General features: G+C 37.1%; 1 protein-coding gene across 2 annotated transcripts in view; it reads left to right on the top strand.

Moving 5' to 3' along the window:
* Window positions 1-402: 402 nt before the first annotated feature.
* Window positions 403-21,663, top strand: part of DCP1A (decapping mRNA 1A) — a 56,416-nt gene continuing 35,155 nt past the window's right edge. Inside the window, exons 1-3 of one of the 2 annotated variants that reach the window (XM_054595589.1) lie at window positions 403-594; window positions 3,900-3,940; window positions 6,081-6,208. In XM_054595589.1, coding sequence (XP_054451564.1) covers window positions 460-594; window positions 3,900-3,940; window positions 6,081-6,208 — 304 coding nt within the window. In that variant the 5' untranslated portion in view covers window positions 403-459. The remainder of the gene's footprint in view (window positions 595-3,899; window positions 3,941-6,080; window positions 6,209-21,663) is intronic. The other variant, XM_054595588.1, reaches the window with a different exon arrangement.

Below are 21,663 nucleotides of genomic sequence, written 5' to 3'. Positions count from 1 at the left end.
TGCTAACTGTGCTTTCTAAACGACCCGGGGAGATTGCCACAGCAGGTTTTAGTTCTAGTGCCCCAGGCCCTTTCCCGAGCGCGAGTCAAAGTAGGTTCCAAGTCAGTCTCCAACCTCGTCTGGCTGGAGCTCAGAGAGAACTCGCGAGCAGCCTTGATCCCCGTGTCTGGACAGTTTAGTCTGCGGAAAGGAAGCGGCTGGGGTACAAACTGCCAACTCCACGAAGTGGCCGCGTCCGCCAACCCGGATCTTTGGCGACCTGGGACTTAGCGACACCGGAACCCGATGCCAGGGGCGTGGGTGCAGCGGAGCATAATAGCTAAAGTACCGTCCTGCCGGGAGGCCCAGCAGAGAGGCGGAAGTCAAGGGCCCTGACGCAGCTGGGGGAACTTTGCCTCGATGGCACCTTCCTGTTCACTACTCCGCCCCCACCGGAGGGGCTCGGCTCGAGAATTCAAGATGGAGTCGCTGAGTCGAGCTGGGCAGGAGATGAGCTTGGCGGCCCTGAAGCAGCATGACCCCTACATCACCAGCATCGCAGACCTCACGGGCCAGGTTGCTCTGTACACCTTCTGCCCCAAGGCCAACCAGTGGGTGAGTGCCGCCAGGCCACTGAGGTCCTCCGCCCGGCCGCCGCCTCTTAAAGGGGCCGCGCGGACCGCCCTGGTTAGGGGGTGATGCCGGAGGCCAGGGGAGCGGAGACGAGGTCAGGGACTGGAGGAGCTGGCCGGCCACTCTGGGGTGTCGGGGGCACGCGGATTCGGAAAGAGTTACTGGAGAAGTAGGCCCAAGACATCGGGGGAGAAAGCCGACACAGGGAAGGATTGGAGGAGGGTCAGATTCTTGGGGTCGGGTCTGGGGGCGTGGGTGATATGCCTCCTTTGCAGATGTGTTAGAGGATATGAGACCGGTGAGGTCAGAAAGATATCTGAAAGATTGAGGGTTATTAGATAAACTACAAATATATAATCTATAAAGTAAACGGCCCTCCTCCGCACCCCAACAGACACAGAAATAAGAGCCCCCTTTGCAGAGGTCATTTGGATTTAAAGCTTGAAATCAAGTTAGTTTCAATTCTTGGAAGAGAGTAGGTGGGGATAAGTCCGGCTTTTATCGAACTACACTGTATTTCCAAAGTTTTGGAAAAGATTTCAAGGTACTTAAAAGAGCTTCCATGTCAATTAGATTCCCTTGAAACCTTTGAAAAAGAGACCCTTTAAAATGTGCATCGTTCCAGTTTTGCTGTTCCCATCACACTAAATACTTTTAGACTTTTTTGCACAGGAGTGGGTCCGAAAAAGTTACTACACTCAGTCTGTTCAGTGACTTGTTGGCCCCTGTTTGAAGCTTTCTTCGTTGCTTTAATAACATAATTTCTTGTTGTCTGGTAATTGATCCTTAATTAATTCATTGAGCTGTAGGCTTTATTTACACTTAGGAAATACTCCGTACTAAACAAAATACTAGCAAATCAAATACAACAATTAAAAAAAAAGTCCGTAAATGTTTGATGAATTGAATTCGTAAAGTACTGATGTTCACATTTCAGTAAGAATTGTGCTTATACTAAAAAAACTAGGTTTCATCATCATAGCACATCCTTTACAATATAATAGAGATATAAAGTTATATTTAACCAATAATTTTGTGAAGATCATTTGCCATGTATAAAGTTAAATCAGATGAAGACAGTTGTCAAAATTATCTTGCTTTAGATCTTTCCTTCATGTCCTTAAAGAGGAGGACGTATGGGAAGCCACAAAGAGCAAAATTATAGATTTTTTTAAGTGAAACTGTTTTAGACATTGGCTTACTTTGAATTGTTATGAATAATTTTTCTTTTCTTGGTCTGCATACCAATTTGTGAAATATGAATTGCAGGCAAACGTTAAAGACTTACTTACTAACAAACTTATTTCTAATTTTTCACAGACTTTGAATATTTTGGAATTTTAATTATGAAGTTCTGCTTTATATATGAAATACAAGTCATAATAACCTGAGTTGAAAAAGAGGCTGCCATTGTTTGCTCATTTGTATCATGGAACATAGCACATAACCAAAATCTTTGTTATTTTACAGTGAGCTGTGACTTTGCACAGTGTTTTTGTTCGGGCAAGTTTTCTTTATGAGACAGTTGGTTACTCTTTTTTTTTTTGTACTAATAACTTAGCATTTGAAAGTCAAGAAAAAGCCTCTGAATCCTTAAGAAGGAAAGGTTCCATGATGATATTTACTTAAGCTAGGGTAGTACTCCTGGAACAAATTAAGGTGATAATTTTTTTTTTAATTTTTATCCCAACAAACTAAATTTGATTTCACTAACATTTAACATTTTCTAACAGTTTATTGATTACATTAAAATATTTAGGTCCTTGTCCTGGCCAGTGTAACTCAGGGGTTTTGTGAATCTTCCCAAAAACCAAAAATTTGATGGTTCAATTCCTGGTCAGGGTATGTGCCTGGGTTGCAGGCCAGGTCCCCTGGCTGGGGACCTGTGAGAGGCAACCAATTGATGTTTCCTCTTGCACGTCGATGTTTCTCACCCTCTCTGTCTTCCTCCATTTCTCTCTCTCTAAAAATAAATAAAATAAATAAAGCCGCTATATATTTTTTTTAATATATAAATAAGAAAATAAAATATTTAGGTCCTATATAGCGTATGATCTGCAGACTAACAGGTATTTGTTTTGTTTTGTTTATAAAATGTTATTAACTATGTTTAAGATCTAAGTACACTTGGCACAGCAAATGAAAGATGGTATGAGTTGTACTATGCTAATCAAAACATTTCACTTTAAGCTAAAAATTTTTTTGTTTAAGATTGTATTTATTTTTGGAGAGAGGAGAAGGGAGGGAGAAAGAGAGGGAGAGAAACATCAATTTGTGTATGCCTCTCACAGGCCCCTACCCCTTTGGTTCACAGGCCGGCACTGAATCCACTGAGCCACACCAGCCAGGGCAAAATTTTTTTTAAATTGTTTATAAGACCTACAATAATTAGGTTAAGGCAGAATATAGTTTCATTATTCGAAAAAGTTTTAAAAATCACAAACTAATTGTGTTTGACAGTAATTTATTTTTTTTAACTTTTATAAGATTCTAGCCCTGGCTGGTATGGCACAGTGGAATGAGCACTTCCAACTTGAGAACCAAAAGGTCATTTGGATTTCCAGTCAGGGCACGTGCCGGGGTTGCGGGCAAGTTCCCTAGTTAGGGGCATGTGAGAGTCAGAGGCAACCAATCCATGTATTTCTCACACATTGATGTTTCTCTCCCTTTCTTTCTCCCTCCCTTCCCCTCCAAAGATAAATAAATAAAATCTTTAAAATAAAAAAGATTTTATTTGAGCCAAACTGACAACATACGCCAAGAAGCAAGATTTCAAATGCCTTTCATTTTACAGTAATTTTTAACTAACCACAACATTTGCTACTCATAAAATATACTAAAATCCTCCAATGATGAAACAAAGTATGCTGTAAGATAAAATTTCCTCTTTTTCCTACTAACTTTGATAAACTTTAAAAATGAAGAAATTGGCTGTACACAGTACCTTGCCTTTAAAATTAAGAAATCTGGGTAAAACACTTTAGCTTAAAAAAATGAAAACTAATTCCAGGATCTCCTTCTTTAAAGTTGAAAGGAAAAAATGCTACAGATATAGGCATGTTGCTGGATTGAATATTGCATATACATTAATATGCATCAATAGCATAGAAGGGAAACAAAAGAAATTGGTAATAGTAGTTTGTGAAGTGAGGACTTCTTTGACCTGTTCAAAAGTGATTAATTTTAAAATAAGTAAGTTGATTTTAAACATGAAGTATTTCTTCTCCTTTGGAATATTTGGGATTGGATTATGGGTGGAAAACTAATTGATTCATTGTCTGTCATAGGAGAAGACTGACATAGAAGGGACCTTATTTGTCTATCGAAGGTAAGCTTTTTAAAAAAAAGGATACATGTATTTTTAAATCTCAGTGGTGAACAGTGTCATGTGAAGTGGCTCAACCCTGTTGTACATTCGTCTTCAGAACCTTCCTGCTTAACCCTACAAGTATTCATTCATCTCTACCTGTGAGATCCTGACCAAATTCTGTCTCCTCTTTGAGCCTTCCTGGGATTCAGAATAAACAGAACTAGAACTTCTTTAGGATCCTAGCAAAACCATCTCAAAATGAAAACAGTTTTTAGTAATATCTGAGTCTAAAACAGATGCCTTCCTCCTCCCCACCTCCCCCACCCATATTTTAAAAGATACATAGTTGAGAAAAATGTAATACATGAACTAGCTCTATAAAATAACGTAGTTGAAGGGTCAATCCTGCTGTTCTATGGTTATTAAATGAGAGGATATCTTCTGTGACTCGGTTCTGTCCCCTTTCCTACCCCTTCCCTAAAAGTCCTGGATTGTTTACAATGTATTTAGTAATGTGTATTAATTTGTGTCCTTTAGAAAGCCTGGATTATTCAGAATTGCACATTTTTTATTTTTAATTTCTTAGAGTTATCATAAAATATGATTGGTTTACAAATTGCAAGTTTTGTAGTCTAAAAGTAACTAATGGGATAGGGTAGTCATGCAGTTCCTTCTTTTCCTGGATCTCTGTTAGGTCTTGCTCTGGTTCCTTTGGTTTCTGAAGCTTAGAAATTCATTAGGAGTTATGATTGACATCTGGTTATTTTCCCTTTTTCCTTTTTAATATTATGAGTTATCTTCTAAGGATTGCTTTCTCCTTTGAATACGAATTTATCAAATATTCTCTAAATTTTTGAAGGGGGGTGGGAAGGTCTTTAACATTCACCTGCTTTATTATTCTTCATTACCAGTATAAATCTCTGGAAACTTTTCAACTGTTGTTAGAACTTTGGTTTCTGTAATACTTTGAAAATACTCTCCTGGCTTTCTTGTTACAGTATGGTACGGATTCACTAATCATAGAAAATGTGAAATTTAGTATAGTGAATGACTTGACTTAATAAAAATTACAGTATTATGGAGGTTTACATGGTATTGATTCTAGTAAAAGCAAAATACTTTATATGCCTTGGATAAACGTATACTAGGATGTCAGGATATTACTTTGCAGTGACCTTAGCATTGAAGAAGCCTGGATTTGGAGTCAGAAAACCTAAAGTTGAATTCTGGTTGTTATTTGTATGACTTTGGGCATAGGCCATAATCATTTTGAGCTTGTCCTGATCTGTAGACCAGGATTCTAAAATCTCTCCCATGTACACAGAGAAATGAATGAGAAACTATGCGTGTGAGAAGGTCTAAGGGATCATGTACTGAATCACACTGGGTGTAGGAACTAAGGACATCTCTTATTGTAGGATTTGAGGCATTTTCTATCTTACTCGGGAGAACTATGGAAAGACCTAGTTGGTACAAGAAAATCAATATTATAAAGTCAGTCATCACTATAACCAGTCCTGTACCATATTTAAGATAAATGAGATTTTTATTGAGCAAGTGTTTATTAAACATCTACTGTGTTGTCAGTCTTGGAATTTAGCTGGAAAAAAGAAGAGACAAAAGCCCTATTTGCATGGAGCTTACATTCTAATGGAAAATGACAATAAGTATGGATAAAGAGAAAGGAGGTTTAGAGATATTGAGCTGGGAAACCCTGAAAAGGGTAGTTCTCACGTAAGCCTCATTGAGAAAATGACGTTTGAGCGAAGGCTTGTGGGAAATGACATAACTGTAGATTCTGGGCAGGTGGTCCAGACAGAGGTATTTCGAGAGAGTGGCAAGATGCTTAATCTTGCTGGAGCAGGTAGAATAAGGGTAGAGGCATAGGAGGTGCAGTCAAGGTGGAGGGGAGGCATACCAGCTAAGACCTTGTGGCCTTCATGAGGACTTCGACCTTTCCTCTGAGGGGCTGAGTCCTTGGGAGCTTCTGTGAAGAAGATTATGATCTGACTCAAATTTTTTGGTTTACAATTTTAAATGCTAATAATATTGTATAATGCAATAATGTATTCATTCTTAGAAATGGAAATAAAGAAGTAGATAACATTTCTGCAAACTAACACTAACTGCAGATTATTTTTCTCTTATTAAATCTAAGGTCAGCTTCACCTTACCATGGTTTTACCATTGTGAATCGATTAAATATGCACAATCTTGTTGAACCAGTGAATAAGGATTTGGAATTTCAGCTCCATGAACCATTTCTTCTATATAGAAATGCAAGCTGTGAGTATATCTGTTTTATTACAGTTCATAAGTTTATAATTGAAATTGGCTTTAGTTTCTAGCAGCACATTTTTGGAGTTTTAAGCTAGAAAAAAACATTTGATCTGTACTCTTTTATAGTTATAAATTAGTCTCATCAATTTTTTTAAATTAGGCTTCTAAAATTAAAACACTTGTGTATACAATAATTTGGTATGTTATTTTAGTTAACTATACTGTTTCATATAGTAACATTACATTTTGTTCATTGAGGTTTGCTTTATTAAGGTAAGTTCCACCCTGTTTTTCTTGTGAGACTGAATTACTGGCTACCCATGCCCCTGAGCAATAGGACATAGTTTGAGAGATGCAGGATGAGACAGGCACTGATAGTTCTGTCCCGAAAGAAAGTACCTTTGCCCTGATAGTGATATTTTTCAATCTGTCTATTCAGTTGAGTGTCTGCTGGGCCAAGAGGTACTGTACTTTAATGTTAATGATACAGCAACCTGGATGGGGTAGGCAGGCATGTAAGTCACCTGAGACTCACAGGTGAGTGGCACCTACTCAGTTGAAGAATGAGGATAACCCATTTTTTCCCCCCGCATAGTCCAGGGTTCAAAAAAATGGGCATTCTACAGACCATTAAATATGGTTGGATATAGTCCGCAAAGCTAGAGTGGTCCTTTCAAGACGCAGTGTACTAAAATGTATGCAGTATTTGGTTCCTATATATCAGTGTGGGTTAACAAACATATGAGTGAGGACAGAAAGTTATGCCATAACTGTCATCTAAGGAAATTGTTGGAGAGAAATGTTGCTTCTAACTCAAAAAAGGAGAGTTACTGTGTTTGAATTTGACTTAAATGGGAGGTAATTGGTGTTGGAGGAATGTGTTCCTCCAACACCAATTTATAGTATAAAATATAAAAAGCTGCTAGAAATTATACATCTTTTAAATCCCTGAATGAGTGGTGGCAAAGTCTATTTCAGGGCTAGAAGCCCCAAATTCTTCTCCCTAACTCTCTTCAGTATCTAAGAGAAATAGAATCTCTTCTCAATAAACTGTCCAGTAATTGAAATACCTCTGAGATTTTAATTTCTATGGACATACTGGGAATGCCTTTTAACAACTGTAAGTTCAGATGGATTTAAAATAATGTTAACAGTAGAATTATCCCAGATGGCTGTTTTCTTTGTGCTGAACATTCTGTTAAAGGGGAAATTCTGCAAAGAGCACAGATCCAATTTTTTTATAAGAGAAATTGGCTTAATTCTGCTCTTTACTACCTGGAAACTTAATCTAGTTATTGTTTCTTAGAAAATTTTGATCATTAAAATAGTCAGTAGGGAAAATTATCAGAGGCCCATGGTCTGACTTACCATTTAGTGTAAGCATGAAATGAACCACATTGTATTTCTTTCACAAATACAGGTTCCTTTAAAGTTGGAAGTGCAAGATAACACAAATGTAATGAAACCATGATTAACCAAAATTAACTAATCAGAACTTCAGTTATCTGGAAATATTTTTATAGTCCATGTATGGAGGAACTGAAGACAAATTATAAGAAGACAAGCTAATGTTAGATCTTATTCTGTGGAAATCTAGCAAATAACTCAAGTGTAATCTGGAGTCAGCATAAAAATGTCAGTAATCTATAACTTTAACTCCAGTATAGTGTCAGTGTTAAAGGTAATTTCTTGTAATTAATGTTAAGATCTTAAATCATCGGGAGTGTTTATTATCTTAGAGTATTCTTGAGCAGAAAAGTGCACAAGTGCATTTTATTTTGGAGAGATATTCAATAAGATACTGAAACAAAGGTTTCCTTAGTTAGGTCATTTCATTCCCCGGTTAATGGAGGCTCTGAATCATCTCTTAAGAGCCTTACAGTTTCTGATATTGCTAATTAGAAATTCAAGAACATGTCAGATTGTTTTCAGACTAGAGAAAGGCCTGGAAAGGTCAAGTACAACACAGTGAGTATATTAGAAACAGTGTAGAAGAGGAGCTTGGGGAAATATTTAAAGGAGTAGTTCTATCGGGGAGAAGTGACAAGACAGCATAAAGTGATCTGGGAATGGTAAGACCTCTCCTGAGTAGTGTATGTCTCGTCTAGCTCATCTTAAAAGTAGAAAGTAGTCTTATTGGGTCAGCAAGCTGTTGAATGTTCAGGGATTTGTTCTTTAAATAAAAAGTTAATTAGTGTCTGATCGTGTATACAGGTAATTATACCTGATTCTGTGGCTGCTCTTTTGCCATTTTCTTGTGGGAAATAGCACCAAGACACCTGACCCATTTTCAAGTTACACCTTGAGATCCAGCTTCTTCCACTCAAATCAATTTGTAGAGTTAATATAATAGAAAATTGAACTATAATTTTTTCCAGTTCTAAATTGTTTTTATTTTTTTTATATAAAAATCTCACCCAACCCCACTCCAACATCCCCCAAGAAAAGTAAAATTTTCCAGAGAAAATGCTTATCCTAGTCAAAGGCTTAAGGTTTGGTGATTCTCTTGTATCTTTCAGAAGCAGCGTATTTTTATATACTATGCCAGGACCTTTTGGCAACCACAGGACCCCAATGGGGCTGCAGTGAGCTTCGGGGAGACTACAGATTTTGTAGTTACTAAGCAAAAATAATATTCCAAGCACCTTATTTCTGATTCCCAACTTACAGGTGAGGAAACTAGAGTCCAAGAGAAGTTAAGAAACTTGTTTGAGTCACAAAGTTTTAAGTAACAGAAGGAGCATTCAGATCTAGGTCTATTGAGCTTCAAAGCCAAACTTCTTTCTATCCCATTGCAGCCATGAAATTGCTTCCTCAGTCCTCATTCCAGAGCATAACTGTCCATTAGATCTCTGTGATGATGGAAATGTTCTATATCAGTACTGTCCCATATAGCAGCCACCAGCCACATGTGACTATTGAGCATTTGAAATGTGGCTAGGGCAACCAAGAACATTTTCTTCTTTCAGTATATTTAATTTAATTAATTTGCAATTTAAATAGTCATATGAAGCTAATGACAACAGAAATTTAAAGCGTGAATCCATGTTCAAACACGCCCTTTTGCCATGCCATACTGAGTTGAACAAGCACTTGGGAAACTTTGAATTAGATTTTTATGCCTTTTAATCATTTCTTTTTAAAAATTATAAATGATTTCTAGATATAAAGGCTGCAGAAGATATCCCTGAGAGTGGCTTTGCCATGGTAACACTCTTGGCATGGAATTTAGTTTGCAGACAGGAATTTTATTCTAGGCTTTGCCATTTTACTGACTGTAACCTTAGATAAATCACTTAAACCAATGTGTCCTGTTTGTCTTAAAAGGGCATGATATATGTGAAGGTATTTTGTCAAGCACTTAAAAGTATAAAATATTACAGACTGCCTCCATCTTGGACTCAAGTCAAAGGAGTCCAAGAGAAGGAGTCCTGAGGACGTTGATATTATCCAGGTTCTTTTATAACTCATGCCCATAGGTGCCTCTTCCCTTTCCTTCTGATTAGCACCATGACAAGCTGAGGACTTTGCTTATCTTTTCAGATATTATTTTCAGATGTTGTAGGGGACAATACTAGATAGCCCGAGCTCTGACAAGTTGAAAATACATAGGTTAAAGTGGGAAATCTTAGTGAGTACAATTTTTTTTTTAACTCTCAACAAATGCAGTTTTGACCAGCAGGTCATGGTGTTTGTTTAATAATTTTTTTCAGATATACTACATGTAACTTACAAAGTTATCACCCCCAATAAGTCTAGTACTAATCTGCATGGTATTCATTTTTGTCAGAATACTGGAATACATAGCATCCCCCAACTAAAACTTTATATTTGTAATAATATATAGTAATAATGTTTTAATCTCCCTAAAAGAAATTGATGAGAGTTTTAATTTTATCTATAATTGGTTGGAAAAATAACAGATCCTTTGCTGTGTAAACATACGCATTACTGCCAACCTGCTGATACTCTGTTTTTATTTGTAAACAATCCATTTTACTAACTGGATTATAAAATCATTCTTTGTAGACTGAACTTCTAGATGTTCTATGGGAAAGGCACATCAAGGACATCAAGGAAAATATCCTTCAACTTCTGTCCAGCAATGGCATGACAGAAAATCTTTTTCCTACAAACATTTAGAAACACTATATAAAATATTAAATGCATAGCTTAAGCTAAAAGAAAATGGCAGACATTGCAATGAGCCAGCATCAAAGTGAAGACTGAAAGCTAAACTGGAAAGCCTGTGAGCTGACACTGGCTGCTAGCTGTTAGGGTTTCTTGGGGATGGTAAGCTCTCCTTAATATAAGGACTCCATTATAATTACATGGGATCAACAGACAAGATCTTGAGTCCTAATGAGGTGCAGAGATGGAGGTGAGACACATATATCAGCATACATCCAGGTCCCCTGATAAGCTACATAATAATAAATTAGATAGATACTGGCCCACCAACCTAGGGAGATGAAAGGCAGGCTTATCTTTCTCAGTCTGGGCTAAGTTAGAGGGCAACTGTTCCCCTTAAAAATGGTAACCCTGGGCCTTCCCTCATCCAGATGTGGAGTTTAAATTATACCATGCATTTGATATAATTTCTTGCCCAGGCCAAAAAATTAATGTAAAGTTAATACTCAACTGGTAAGCAATCCAGGACACCTGGCAAATGGAAATGCAGAACCCTTCTGGAAGGACACATCCTTAACCCAAATTGCCCCAATGGTCTCATTGATAAGCTTTATGGTCCAAAATTACTAAATATACAAGGAAATAATTCACAGTCAATGAGAGAGGTAGGATACAACAAACGGATTAACCAACCCTTCTTAAGAACGTTAGGTAGTGAAATGATCAGATAGAGACTTTAATGGATATAAATGTCGAGTGTAGATTATAAAAAAAAATGACATAAAAAACAGCCAAGTAGAATTTACATAAATTAAATTTTTAATTATTGAAATAAATTCTTTACCTGGACTCAACAATTGGAAAGAATTTTGGGAAACTGGAGGAGACATCTGAGAAAAGTATCCAGAGTGAGAAATAAATAGAAAATATGACAGAATAGAATTGGAAAGTCTAACAGATGACAAAGAAGAATTCCGAAATGATAAAATTTAAAGATTTTTATTTATTGTTAGAAAGAGGAGAAGGGAGGAAGAAAGGTGGGAACATCGATGCACTATCAGTTGCCTCACACACCCCCAACCAGGGATCTGGCCCACAACCCAGGCATGTGCTCTGACTAGGAATCTAACCAGTGACCGTTAGATTCACAGGCTGGTGCTCAGTCCACCGAGCCACACACCAACCAGGCAGAATGATAAAATTTAGAGAGAGTTAGTACTGGAAGAGTTTGAGAATTTTCTAGAATCTGTGAAAAACATAAATTTCAGGCATCAGCAGTAGAATAAGTCCCCAAGCATAATAAATAGAAATAAATATGAACCTGAACACTTGGTAAATAAAGTCATCAAAGACAAAGAGACAGCAGCAACCGAAGACTGCCTGAGATTGATTATTTACTAATAGCAACAACTAGACAGCATGTTCAGTTGCATCTGCTGAGTTTGGAAGACAAAGGAATAATATTTTCAGAGTACTAAGGAAAAAAACAACCAACAATTTAGTAATCCAAGAGGACAATATGAAGACTTTTTTCAACAAAAACAGAACTCTCTCTAGTAGCACTGCCCAGCACAGTCGCGCCACATATTGCTACTCTACATTTGAAATGTGCCTAGTGAAACTGAATTTTTTATTGTATTTAATTTAAATGTAATGGTGCAGTTCTAAAAACTATCATTGAAAAGTAAGAAAATTGAGCACAGAAATAGGAAATGAAATTTAAGAAATAGTAATGAGAAGAAAAATCAAAATAAACAGTGACTGTGTAAAACAATAAAACAGTTTGAGTAGAGATATTAAAAAGGTGAAGCAAAAATATTAGCAATAATACAAAAGCTGTTCAAATCTAACACATCACAAGACTGAGGTGAGATAAATTGATTAATCATAGACTTTTAAATCAACCTATGGGTGTTCAAAAGATTCAGGGCAACCACTGCATAATAAAAATAGGATGTCTTTTAAACCAGTAGAAACCAGACTTAGACCAAAATAAACAAAAATCATAGGAAATAGAAAGTCCAAAACAAAATAGCAGAAATAAATAACTCAGTAATTAGAAAAATGTTAAGTGAACTAAACCTACCAGTTAAAAGACAGATTCTGAAATTGGATAAAGATGCAGAATTTGCCCATTATACTGCTTCCAGAAATTTAAAACTTGCCCTGGCCAGGTGGCTTAGTTTGTTGAAGCACCATCCCATACACCAAAAGGTTGTAGCTCCATTCCTGGCCAGGGCACATACTTGGGTTGTGGGTTCAGTCCCTGGTGGGGTATGTATGGGAGGCAACCAACTGATGTTTTTCTCTCACATCAATGTCTTTCTCTCTCTCTCTCTCTCCCCGCCTCCCTCCCGCCCCCCCTCTCTTTCACCCCTTTCTGTCTCTCTAAAACCAATAAACATCCTTTAAAAAATCTTAAAACTCAAAAACCTGGAAAGGTAGAAAGTTAGGGATAAAATGACATATGTTAGGCAACTATTAACCAATCAAACAAAGCTGATACAGCTTTGGTAATCAGACAGGATAGATTTTAAGGTAAAAACATCCAGGATAAAATTTACCACATAATGATCAAAGGAACAAATTACCTGAAAGACAGCAATTCCAAACTAGTGTATCTCATATATGTCAGAAATGTATATGGAGTGTTAAAAATCTATAATTATAGATTTAACAGGCCACTTTAGTAATTGACAAGTAAAGCAGACAACTCAGTGAGATTATGGTATATTTAAATGGTACAGTTAAGCTTGATCTAATGGACATGAGAAGAACCTTGCTTCTAGAAATTTGAGAATTTGCATTTAAAAGTACCTATTTGAATTTTATAGTAATTACCACATTTAAGCCACCTAGCCCAAGAAGTTAGAGGTCAGGGTTAAATTGAAGGAAAATACAGATGAGTAGAAATTAATCAGAGAAAGTAGAAATTGCAGTAGAACAATAGAGCAAATCTACATAATTTTCAAAAACACTCTCCCCTACAATGTGGTCGATCCAACAATAAAAAAGAGTGAAAGGCGGCATGTTAGACAGTATTAAGAAATACACGCACGCACGCGCGCGCGCACACACACCCATATACACACATACATATATAGCAACTGAAGGTAGAGAACACTTTTTTTTTAAAAACCAGAAACCACCAAGAGGAGCTTTTTTCCTGAAGGGTGAACACTTAGATTGTATGGACAGCTTCCTGGGGAAAACAATGTAACAAAACTTAGGAATAAACAGATCTGAAAAGACTCACAAATAATAAATAATTGGCTAAGTACTTTAAAATCTCTCCCATCACATCTAGAGAAAATGTTCAGAGGAATATTTATTCAGTAAATGATTCTAGGGCAGCTCTCCATATAGAGAACAACCTCTGAAAAAGCAGATAGAGGATCTGTACAATTCTGATGTTATCATAGGATACTTATTTCCACAGACCACTTTTCTGGAGTGAATAAATCATACTTCTCTTGTTCACTGTCCTTCAGGAGCCATTTGGCAGCCACCTGCTATAAGCAATGTACCTCAATAAGTATGTTTCTCTGAGAAGGTGCTTTTCCCTAAGACCAGTGTCAAGGGGTCCTTTGATTTCCATTTCCATAGGCACCTCTCAGAATGAAAGTGGTAACCTGGAATCTGTGTATATGTAGTATATACTTACAGCTTAATTATGAAATGCCCCAAGAATAATTTTTAAGGTGAGCTCTGAGCAATCTTTTTAAATCCAGAATTTGGTGTTTGAATTAACAGAAACATAAAAGCAAGCGAAACTGATTTTTCTGTTACAGCTAAACAGTCTACAATATAACCTGGTTAATTTAAAATATTAAGATAAAGGTTTGTGGTACCATTAAGCTCTGCAAAATCAATTCTGGCATTTAATGATTTTCTTTTGCAAAACTATTTCAGTATTGTCTTTTAAACAAACAAGGTGATTATTCAACTCAGACACATACCTTAATTCAGTGATATTTATTAAATATCATTTGCCAAACACTTCACCAAGTGCTGTATACCATTTTAATTAAAACTATTGTGTACTTTTTATTTGCCCTTAAGTTCTATTGTATTTTTTTAGAAAATTATAAGGAAAGGTCATAAATTGGTTAGAACTTTTAGTGTCAGAACTCTGCCTTTCTGGTAAGGGTCAAGATTCTTAATGAACTATGCTACTATATTAATCTGAATGCTATGCTTATTCCTAAAACAACTTTGTTAATTAATGGTAAAAGTTAATTAAGACCTGTGATTTGAGAATTTTCAGTTGTAAGTTTGAATTATTAGGCTAATAATCAAAACCTGATCCACCAGAGAGATAAGGACAACTTCGTTTTCTCCACCCAATACGTTAAGGCATGAATTGCCCACTGAATGCCACTTTTTATATTTTAAAATGTTTTCTACAGTCCAGGAGTACTCTCAGGAAAATAAACAAAGTATGTTTTTCCATAACCTGCTTAACAGCAACAAAAAATCGCCATAACAATAACAATTAAAAATAAAAATATTAATGCCTTTTAATATTTTTAAGAACTTACCTCCAAGAGCCTGTGAGAAGTAGCCGTTCGTTTTCGCTTCACTTACAACTTTTCCTTTATACCGGGCATCGGTCTCCTGATTCAGAGCATTTTTAATTAAAATTAGATCACTAGAAAAAGCAGGGAGATTCATTTCCATAGTGTTGAAAATGCAGCTGCCAAATGGAAAGTTTTAGTAAAAGAAATACTGTAGTGTGTACCCGTTTTTTTTCTCTGCTTGTCCTTTCTCAGTTCAAGGGCAAGACTCAGAACAGTAGAAATGGTAGGTGGCTGTTGGCACTTGGCACGAATCTTCAGACTTAAAGCACAGTGCAGGAAATGTACTTGCAAGAGTAGTTTATAATTTGTCAAGTCAAAAAATGTGAGTTCTACCTCCAAACTGAAAGAGGAATTTATAAACAATTTTAAAAGTTCCACAGTTCATTCTTTGTGATCTTTGAATTCAGCACAGTGCTTCTTACTTAGCCCGAGGAAAAGCAGTTTTCCCCCATCAGCAGCAGCACTGCTGTGGTGGGTATGATTCTGTAATCAGAGAAGGAGAAAGGATCTGTGGCAACTGCATTAGTCTGGCCTTCTGGACCAAGATAAGGGAAGAGCCTTGCTGTTGCCACATTTGTAAATTGAAAAGGCAAAAGCACCATGAAAACATAGTCACTTAGACTCCAAGGCTGACCTGGGGACACTGTTAGGTCAGACATTTCAGAAAACAGTATTACTTTATATCTGCGGTAGGCTGCTACTTAGTAGAGCGTCTACCAGGTGCCTTTTGTTACCTTTGTGAGTCCATGAACATTTTAGAATTTCCAAAGCAGATTCTTTTCGTTATGCCTTGCCAATTACTGGCTTTCCCCACCTAAGGTCATGTTGTCATGTAAAAGCAGTTTTATCTATTTTTTAAACAATGCAAAGGGATCTCTTTTTTAAAGATTTTATTTATTTTTTCTTTTTAGAGAGGGAGAGAAATATCAATGTGTGGTTCCATTTCACACGCCCCTGCTGGGCACCTGGCCTGCAACCCAGGCATGTGCCCTACACTGGGAATCGAACTAGAGACCCTTTGGTTCGCAGTCTCAGTCCACTGAGCCGCACCAGCCAGGGCACAATTTTATCTTTTTAAATTGTGGTGTTATCTAAATTGTAAAGATTTTAAAAGTTAACTATGCTGTACCATTTATCTCTAATATTTTCTCTTATGAGAACACACAAAGGAAAGCAAAAATTGTTAAATGGCAGAAATGTGTTCTTAATATGTATATGTATAGGTTTTCACCTGTGTTTGCACAGTGAGATCTATTGTGGAGGTAAATATTGAAACATAGAGTAACCACCAGTCCAAGGAGATTGGAAGCCACTCTGGAGTTGGCAGAATAAGCCTGTAGGCCGAGCACTTGAGGTTCAGTACCCTGGACGATCCAGGCAGATCTGAGTTAAATGCCTCTGTTCCAGGCATGCTCAGTTTTTTATTAAAAAGAAGATATAGGATAAGCATTTGCCACCAGTATTTAAAAGTTAGGATATTTTACACACACATACACCCCTGTGCACGTGGATTTCTACCTTTTCTTGTAACAAAATGGCATGTATGGTCACACGGCACCTGCATTCCTGCAAACCCTAAAAGCCAAAACTCTTGGAAGGGCTGCCAGCCACACCGTCAGAGATCCCACTTCCTGAGGTTCCTTAAAATCCTGTGGGCATTTGCCTTACAACCATGGTTTCGATGATCTCTTAGTAAATTGACAGAAAAATATATTGGAGAGAAGAGAAACTCCATCTTTTCTTACACCATACCTGCTGACCTATTTTCCAAATCCTTACGTGTGGATTTCCCAGGAAATAGGAACTCAACTTCATGGAGGCCAAGGGCCATACTTTGCATCCCTTGTTGTCCCTTATGATACATAAAAATTGAGTAGACCACCAGTGGGGTTGGACGTCTCCAGCATTTTGGCACACACAGTGCATTTGCAGCCTACGCTGAGGGGACGCTCTCTGAACTCAAGGAGTGGCGAGTATTGTGTGGCGATAATGGCAGCAAATCCTAACAGAGGTAAAACCCTCCTGCGATTCACTGCTTTATTTGGGCTTGCCTATCATTTAAGAATAAAAGCTTATAAATAAAAATGATTAGTTGTGATATTCTTAGGTTTATTTTCTTAGTCCCTAAAAAAGTTCAAGGGTCATTTTATGTGTCTGGATCCTATACTGAGATTATTGTATTAACGGACTGTGGAAGCAACATTGCTGATAAATATTTTCAGGTTTGATTTAATTTAGAGGGAGGAACCAAATTTTTAAATAATAAACCAAAGAGCTTGCAAAATAGCATTTTTAAATTACCTGACCCAGCCCTGACTGGTATGGTTCAGTGGGTGGAACATCATCCCCCAAAGCAAACCAAAAAGTCATTGATTTGATTCCCAATCAGGGAACACATGCCTGGTTGCAGGCCAGGTCCTCAGTTGGAGGTGTGTTGGAGGCAACTGATCAGTGTTTCCCTCCCTCTTTTTCTCTCTCCCTTCCCTTTTCTCTAAAAATAAAATCTTTTATAAATAAATAAATAACCTGGCCCAAGTCTTTAAGTTAATGTTCAATAATCAGATACTTATAATTTAAAATTTTTAAGTGGGCTCCATCTCTACCATGTTAGTTTCAGTGATGTTTTAAGATTTGTGTTGTTTTGGCCAAAAGGAGTAAGCTGCTAAGGTAATTGAAGCATATCTACCAGCCTTTCTTATAAATACCTGGCATTTCCGTGCGTGCGTTGCATGTGTATGTGTGTGTGTTTTCTTACTCCTACCCCAGAGCCTTTCTCTTCTCTCTCTTTCCCAACTGTTTGATTTTCACATGGAGACACCAGGCTTATTCTTGTCTTAAATGATCTGTCAAGGCAGAAGCATTTGCTTTTATACTTGCCAGGGCGGACTATGTTTATGTAATCTGTTCCAGTCTTATATTATTTTTATAATCAGAGGGCTCTTCCTTATGTCTAGAGTAAATGTTTTTGGCTGTGTTCAAAGCCGATTTCCTTGTTTTTGTTTCCTGGTGTAAGGGATCTTTGTCAGTATCATCTTTAGAAATTTTGTTACTCTAAACACCAGTGCCAAAAAGCCTTTATCAAACCGTCTTTTCTGCTTTGTACCATGCTGAGAAAATCTCCAGACTTCTCAGAGCCTTTTAGAAAGTAGGTCAAATCTAAATAATAAATGAGTCAAAAAAGACAACATGTTCATGAGAGTGATTTCTAGCTATGTTTTTGTGACATTTCACAAGATCTCTAGAAGTCTCGAGGGATTTTTTTAAAGCCTCCATATCATATTAATTTGGATATTTTTGAATTTATGTATGCCATATACCACTCCAGATGAGAAGCAGAGTGAAGTATTACATCAAATCATAATAGGCTGTTGGATCTTCAAATAGGCTCTCTGGGGAAATGGAAAACTCGCTCCTCAGCTTTTTAAGATTTCTCAATATTAAATAATCCAAATACCTTTAATCTTTGTCAGTCTTATTTTTCACCCTTTCAGAAGAAAAGGGCTATCATTTGAAAAGAAAAGGAAACATTTGATTTTGTTTATTCTTTTATGCATCTTCCTATTTTTCATGGAAGTACAAACGAAAGGTAATTAAATATCCTGTCATACTTCTAACTCTTTAGTGACTTGCCTCTACAGCATGACTTACTGTGGACAGCTGTTAGCAGCTACGATATATGGTGGGTGTCCAATAGTTTGCTTTCATCTTGAGAAAAGCCATTTATCATACAGGATTCCATAATTATTTGCCATAGCAAAGTAGTACTGTATTGCCAGATCTCTAAATCCCCTGTAGTACAGTTAATCAAGGAAAAGTATTTCAGGTTGTTCGAGCAAGTGAATTGTTGACAGGATGTATTAAGCCTTATAGTTAAGTTCTCTTGAGGAAAGAATACTTGGCTTTGGTTTGGAGACAGTGTCCTCTGCAGTTTTAACTATCTGGTGAACTTATCTGTCTTTCCTCACTGGTGACAGTGACAGGCTTAGTGGCAGGTTTTTGGGCCTTCTTGCCAGTTGCATGCACTGAGCATTTGATATGTTGGCAGACGGCTGATTCTTGGATGCGTGTCTGAACCTCTACAGGTCTGCTTTTGGCAGAATCGAGTGTGACTCTTATCCTTTACCCATTAAGCTATCATTATGGCTTCCTTATCTTTATTTCTTCTGCAAACATGCCTTTGAAAGCATTTGGCTCTTTTTGGCAGTTTACTTGATAATGTACAAGAGCGGAAGGCATGCATCTTATTTCTAAATTAGAGTATTTTTTAAAAAGAAGGGGGGTGCCTAAGTGGATGTTTACCATAATAAGTTGACAGCTCTGATGGATTTATTTTGATTATCAATATGGAATTCTTTCCTTAGATTTTGGTTTACAATCCCCTATGAAAAACTAGTTAAATGCCTCTGTTTAGCCACATACACACACACACAAAAAGTGTGTGCCTCTTTGAGCCTGACGTATTGCATGTCATAAATATTTTCTCATCATTTTAAGTTGTATGGGCATGTACATCAGAGGAAAACTGGAAACATTTGTATTTGGACTTTTGTGTTGTGGATGTTCTTTAGCCAAGGATGGAAGAGGCATATTTAAAGAAAGATAGGTGTGTGTAATTGCCATATATGGAGTCTTTTCAAAGCCCAGTCTGATTTACTCATATGTTGGAGCAGTTATTAGCTGCTAAGAACATAGCTAAGACCCTGCAGTAGATAATGTTTAATAATGTATCTCCTCTGTAACAAGGCTGCTTCTGTGCTCTTCTTTTGGGTTGTCAAAGCTAAATTTAATCTGTAATTTACATATTACAAAAGTACTTGTTATTCATTGGATATTGTTTCTGTTTGAAGCATCAGTAGTGTTTTTGAAATTCTGTGAACAGAAGAACTATGAAAATGGGTTCCGAACATGAAAAACTATTCACAGCCATTCAAAGACTTGGAAGACAAAAGCCAACCTCAGCTGCCTCATGGTAGTGCATGCAGTCACCTGCAGGACACATGGCTAGACATGGGGTCTGGCTGTTTAGGAGAGTTTTAGTGTAATTGGAGGGTTTCCCTGCCAGAGAAGCCCCTTGTAAACAGGGTAGGAAAAAAATTTCTGTTTGTGTTCTTCATTCATTAAAATGAAGCCATTTATTCACTCTGTATATGAATAATGTTTTCATACACTCTACAGTGACCATTAAAAAATCCAATTATATTTTTATTTTCATTGAAAAGGGAACTTTTAAAGTGATTGGCCATGAAGTCTTAGTGGGTTGGCCAAAAAGTCCATTTAGTTTTTTCTGTAAAGTAAAACACACATTTTTCATTTTCACCAATAACACTATGAATTTGGATATTTTGAGGATGTTGACTATTCTCCCACTATTGGCTTCTAGTGAGTAGAGGCCAGGAGTGCTGCTCACATCTTCCAATGCATAAGAGAGCTGCACAGCAAGGAATTACTTGGCCAAAATGTCAACAGTACCAAGAAACTTCACAAAACACTTGACACATTTGATCCATCACAGCACCTTCTCCATACACTGCACAAATCATTTCTTGCACATTTTTACCTTTCTTGGGATAATAAAGCATAACATGCCAAAAATGTTACATGTTTTCTTCCATCTTCAATATGAAAATGGCTGCACAGAAGTTCGCTAATTTTGATAAGGTTTTTTTTTTTTTTTTAATTGCATGCTGATACAACAGCTGTCACAATACAATCTAACAGTTGTTTCAGATGAAGTTAAAGACAACTAAGCACTACTAGAGCCACCATACAGAAAAAAATGTAATGGGCTTTTTGGCCAGCCCAATATAATTACCTTAATTTAAGGTAAAACAAAAAATTCACGATTAAAATAGCTTTTTAGTTTTTATTAACAGTGGCTTTCTAAATTATAGTATATCAATAGCATCTTTATAGAGCACAAATAACAGCTATTAAAAAAATATTAATTTAAAGTTTCTTGTACTAGCATTTATAGCTCTTATAGTCTGTCATCCTTTTAGTGTATAATTTTTAACTTACTCAATTATTTATACTTCTTTTATCTGTTGCTTTAATCTTCAAGCATAATGAAGTTCATAAACTTTTCATTTCTATAAAAAATTTTGTTATTTAAACTATTGAGGCAGTCGATATGTAGCGTCAAGACTACTGGCTTAGGAATGAGAAGACCTAAGTTCTAATTCCGGGACTGTTTTTCTCTGATTTATTAGTAAGTCACTTAGTCTTTTTGTGAGCCTCAATTTTCCATCTGTAAAAAACATGAGACTTCTGATACAAACAAAATGGCATAGACTTGTTTCTCTTTGCTTCTCCATGTAAGTATAAAATTCAGAAATAACACAAGAAACAATCAGGAGAACTCTAAAAGGAGGAAAGAGGAGGATGACCTGGTGTAGGGCCCAGAACTGACAGAATGCAGCAGCAGGGTGTCTTACAAGCTTCCCACCCATCAGAATAAGGGGGCTTAGACCTGGCGTTTCACAGCCTCCAACCTAGCAATAGAATGTGGCCTAGGTAGGTTCGTTCTTCCCCAAATCCAATGGAAGTCCTGCCAACAATACCAGGTGAGCCCAGCAAAACTGGCAGAAAAGACTAGAAACCCTACCCTACTAACAATAAGTGGCCACGAAGCGAGTACTTTTTCTGCCTTCCCTGAAGGAAAGGTGGGTACAGAGGAGGAGTCACACATAACCAGCCTGGCCTGGGAAGCGCATCGGAGGCTACCTTTCCCCCAGAGGCACATCAGGTGAC

The sequence above is a fragment of the Pteronotus mesoamericanus genome, unplaced genomic scaffold (genome assembly GCF_021234165.1).
Source record: "Pteronotus mesoamericanus isolate MK-2021 breed Mesoamerican mustached bat unplaced genomic scaffold, CSHL_Meso_final scaffold_54, whole genome shotgun sequence".
Taxonomy (NCBI): domain Eukaryota; kingdom Metazoa; phylum Chordata; class Mammalia; order Chiroptera; family Mormoopidae; genus Pteronotus; species Pteronotus mesoamericanus.
This window is presented reverse-complemented; position numbering and strand designations above follow the sequence as displayed.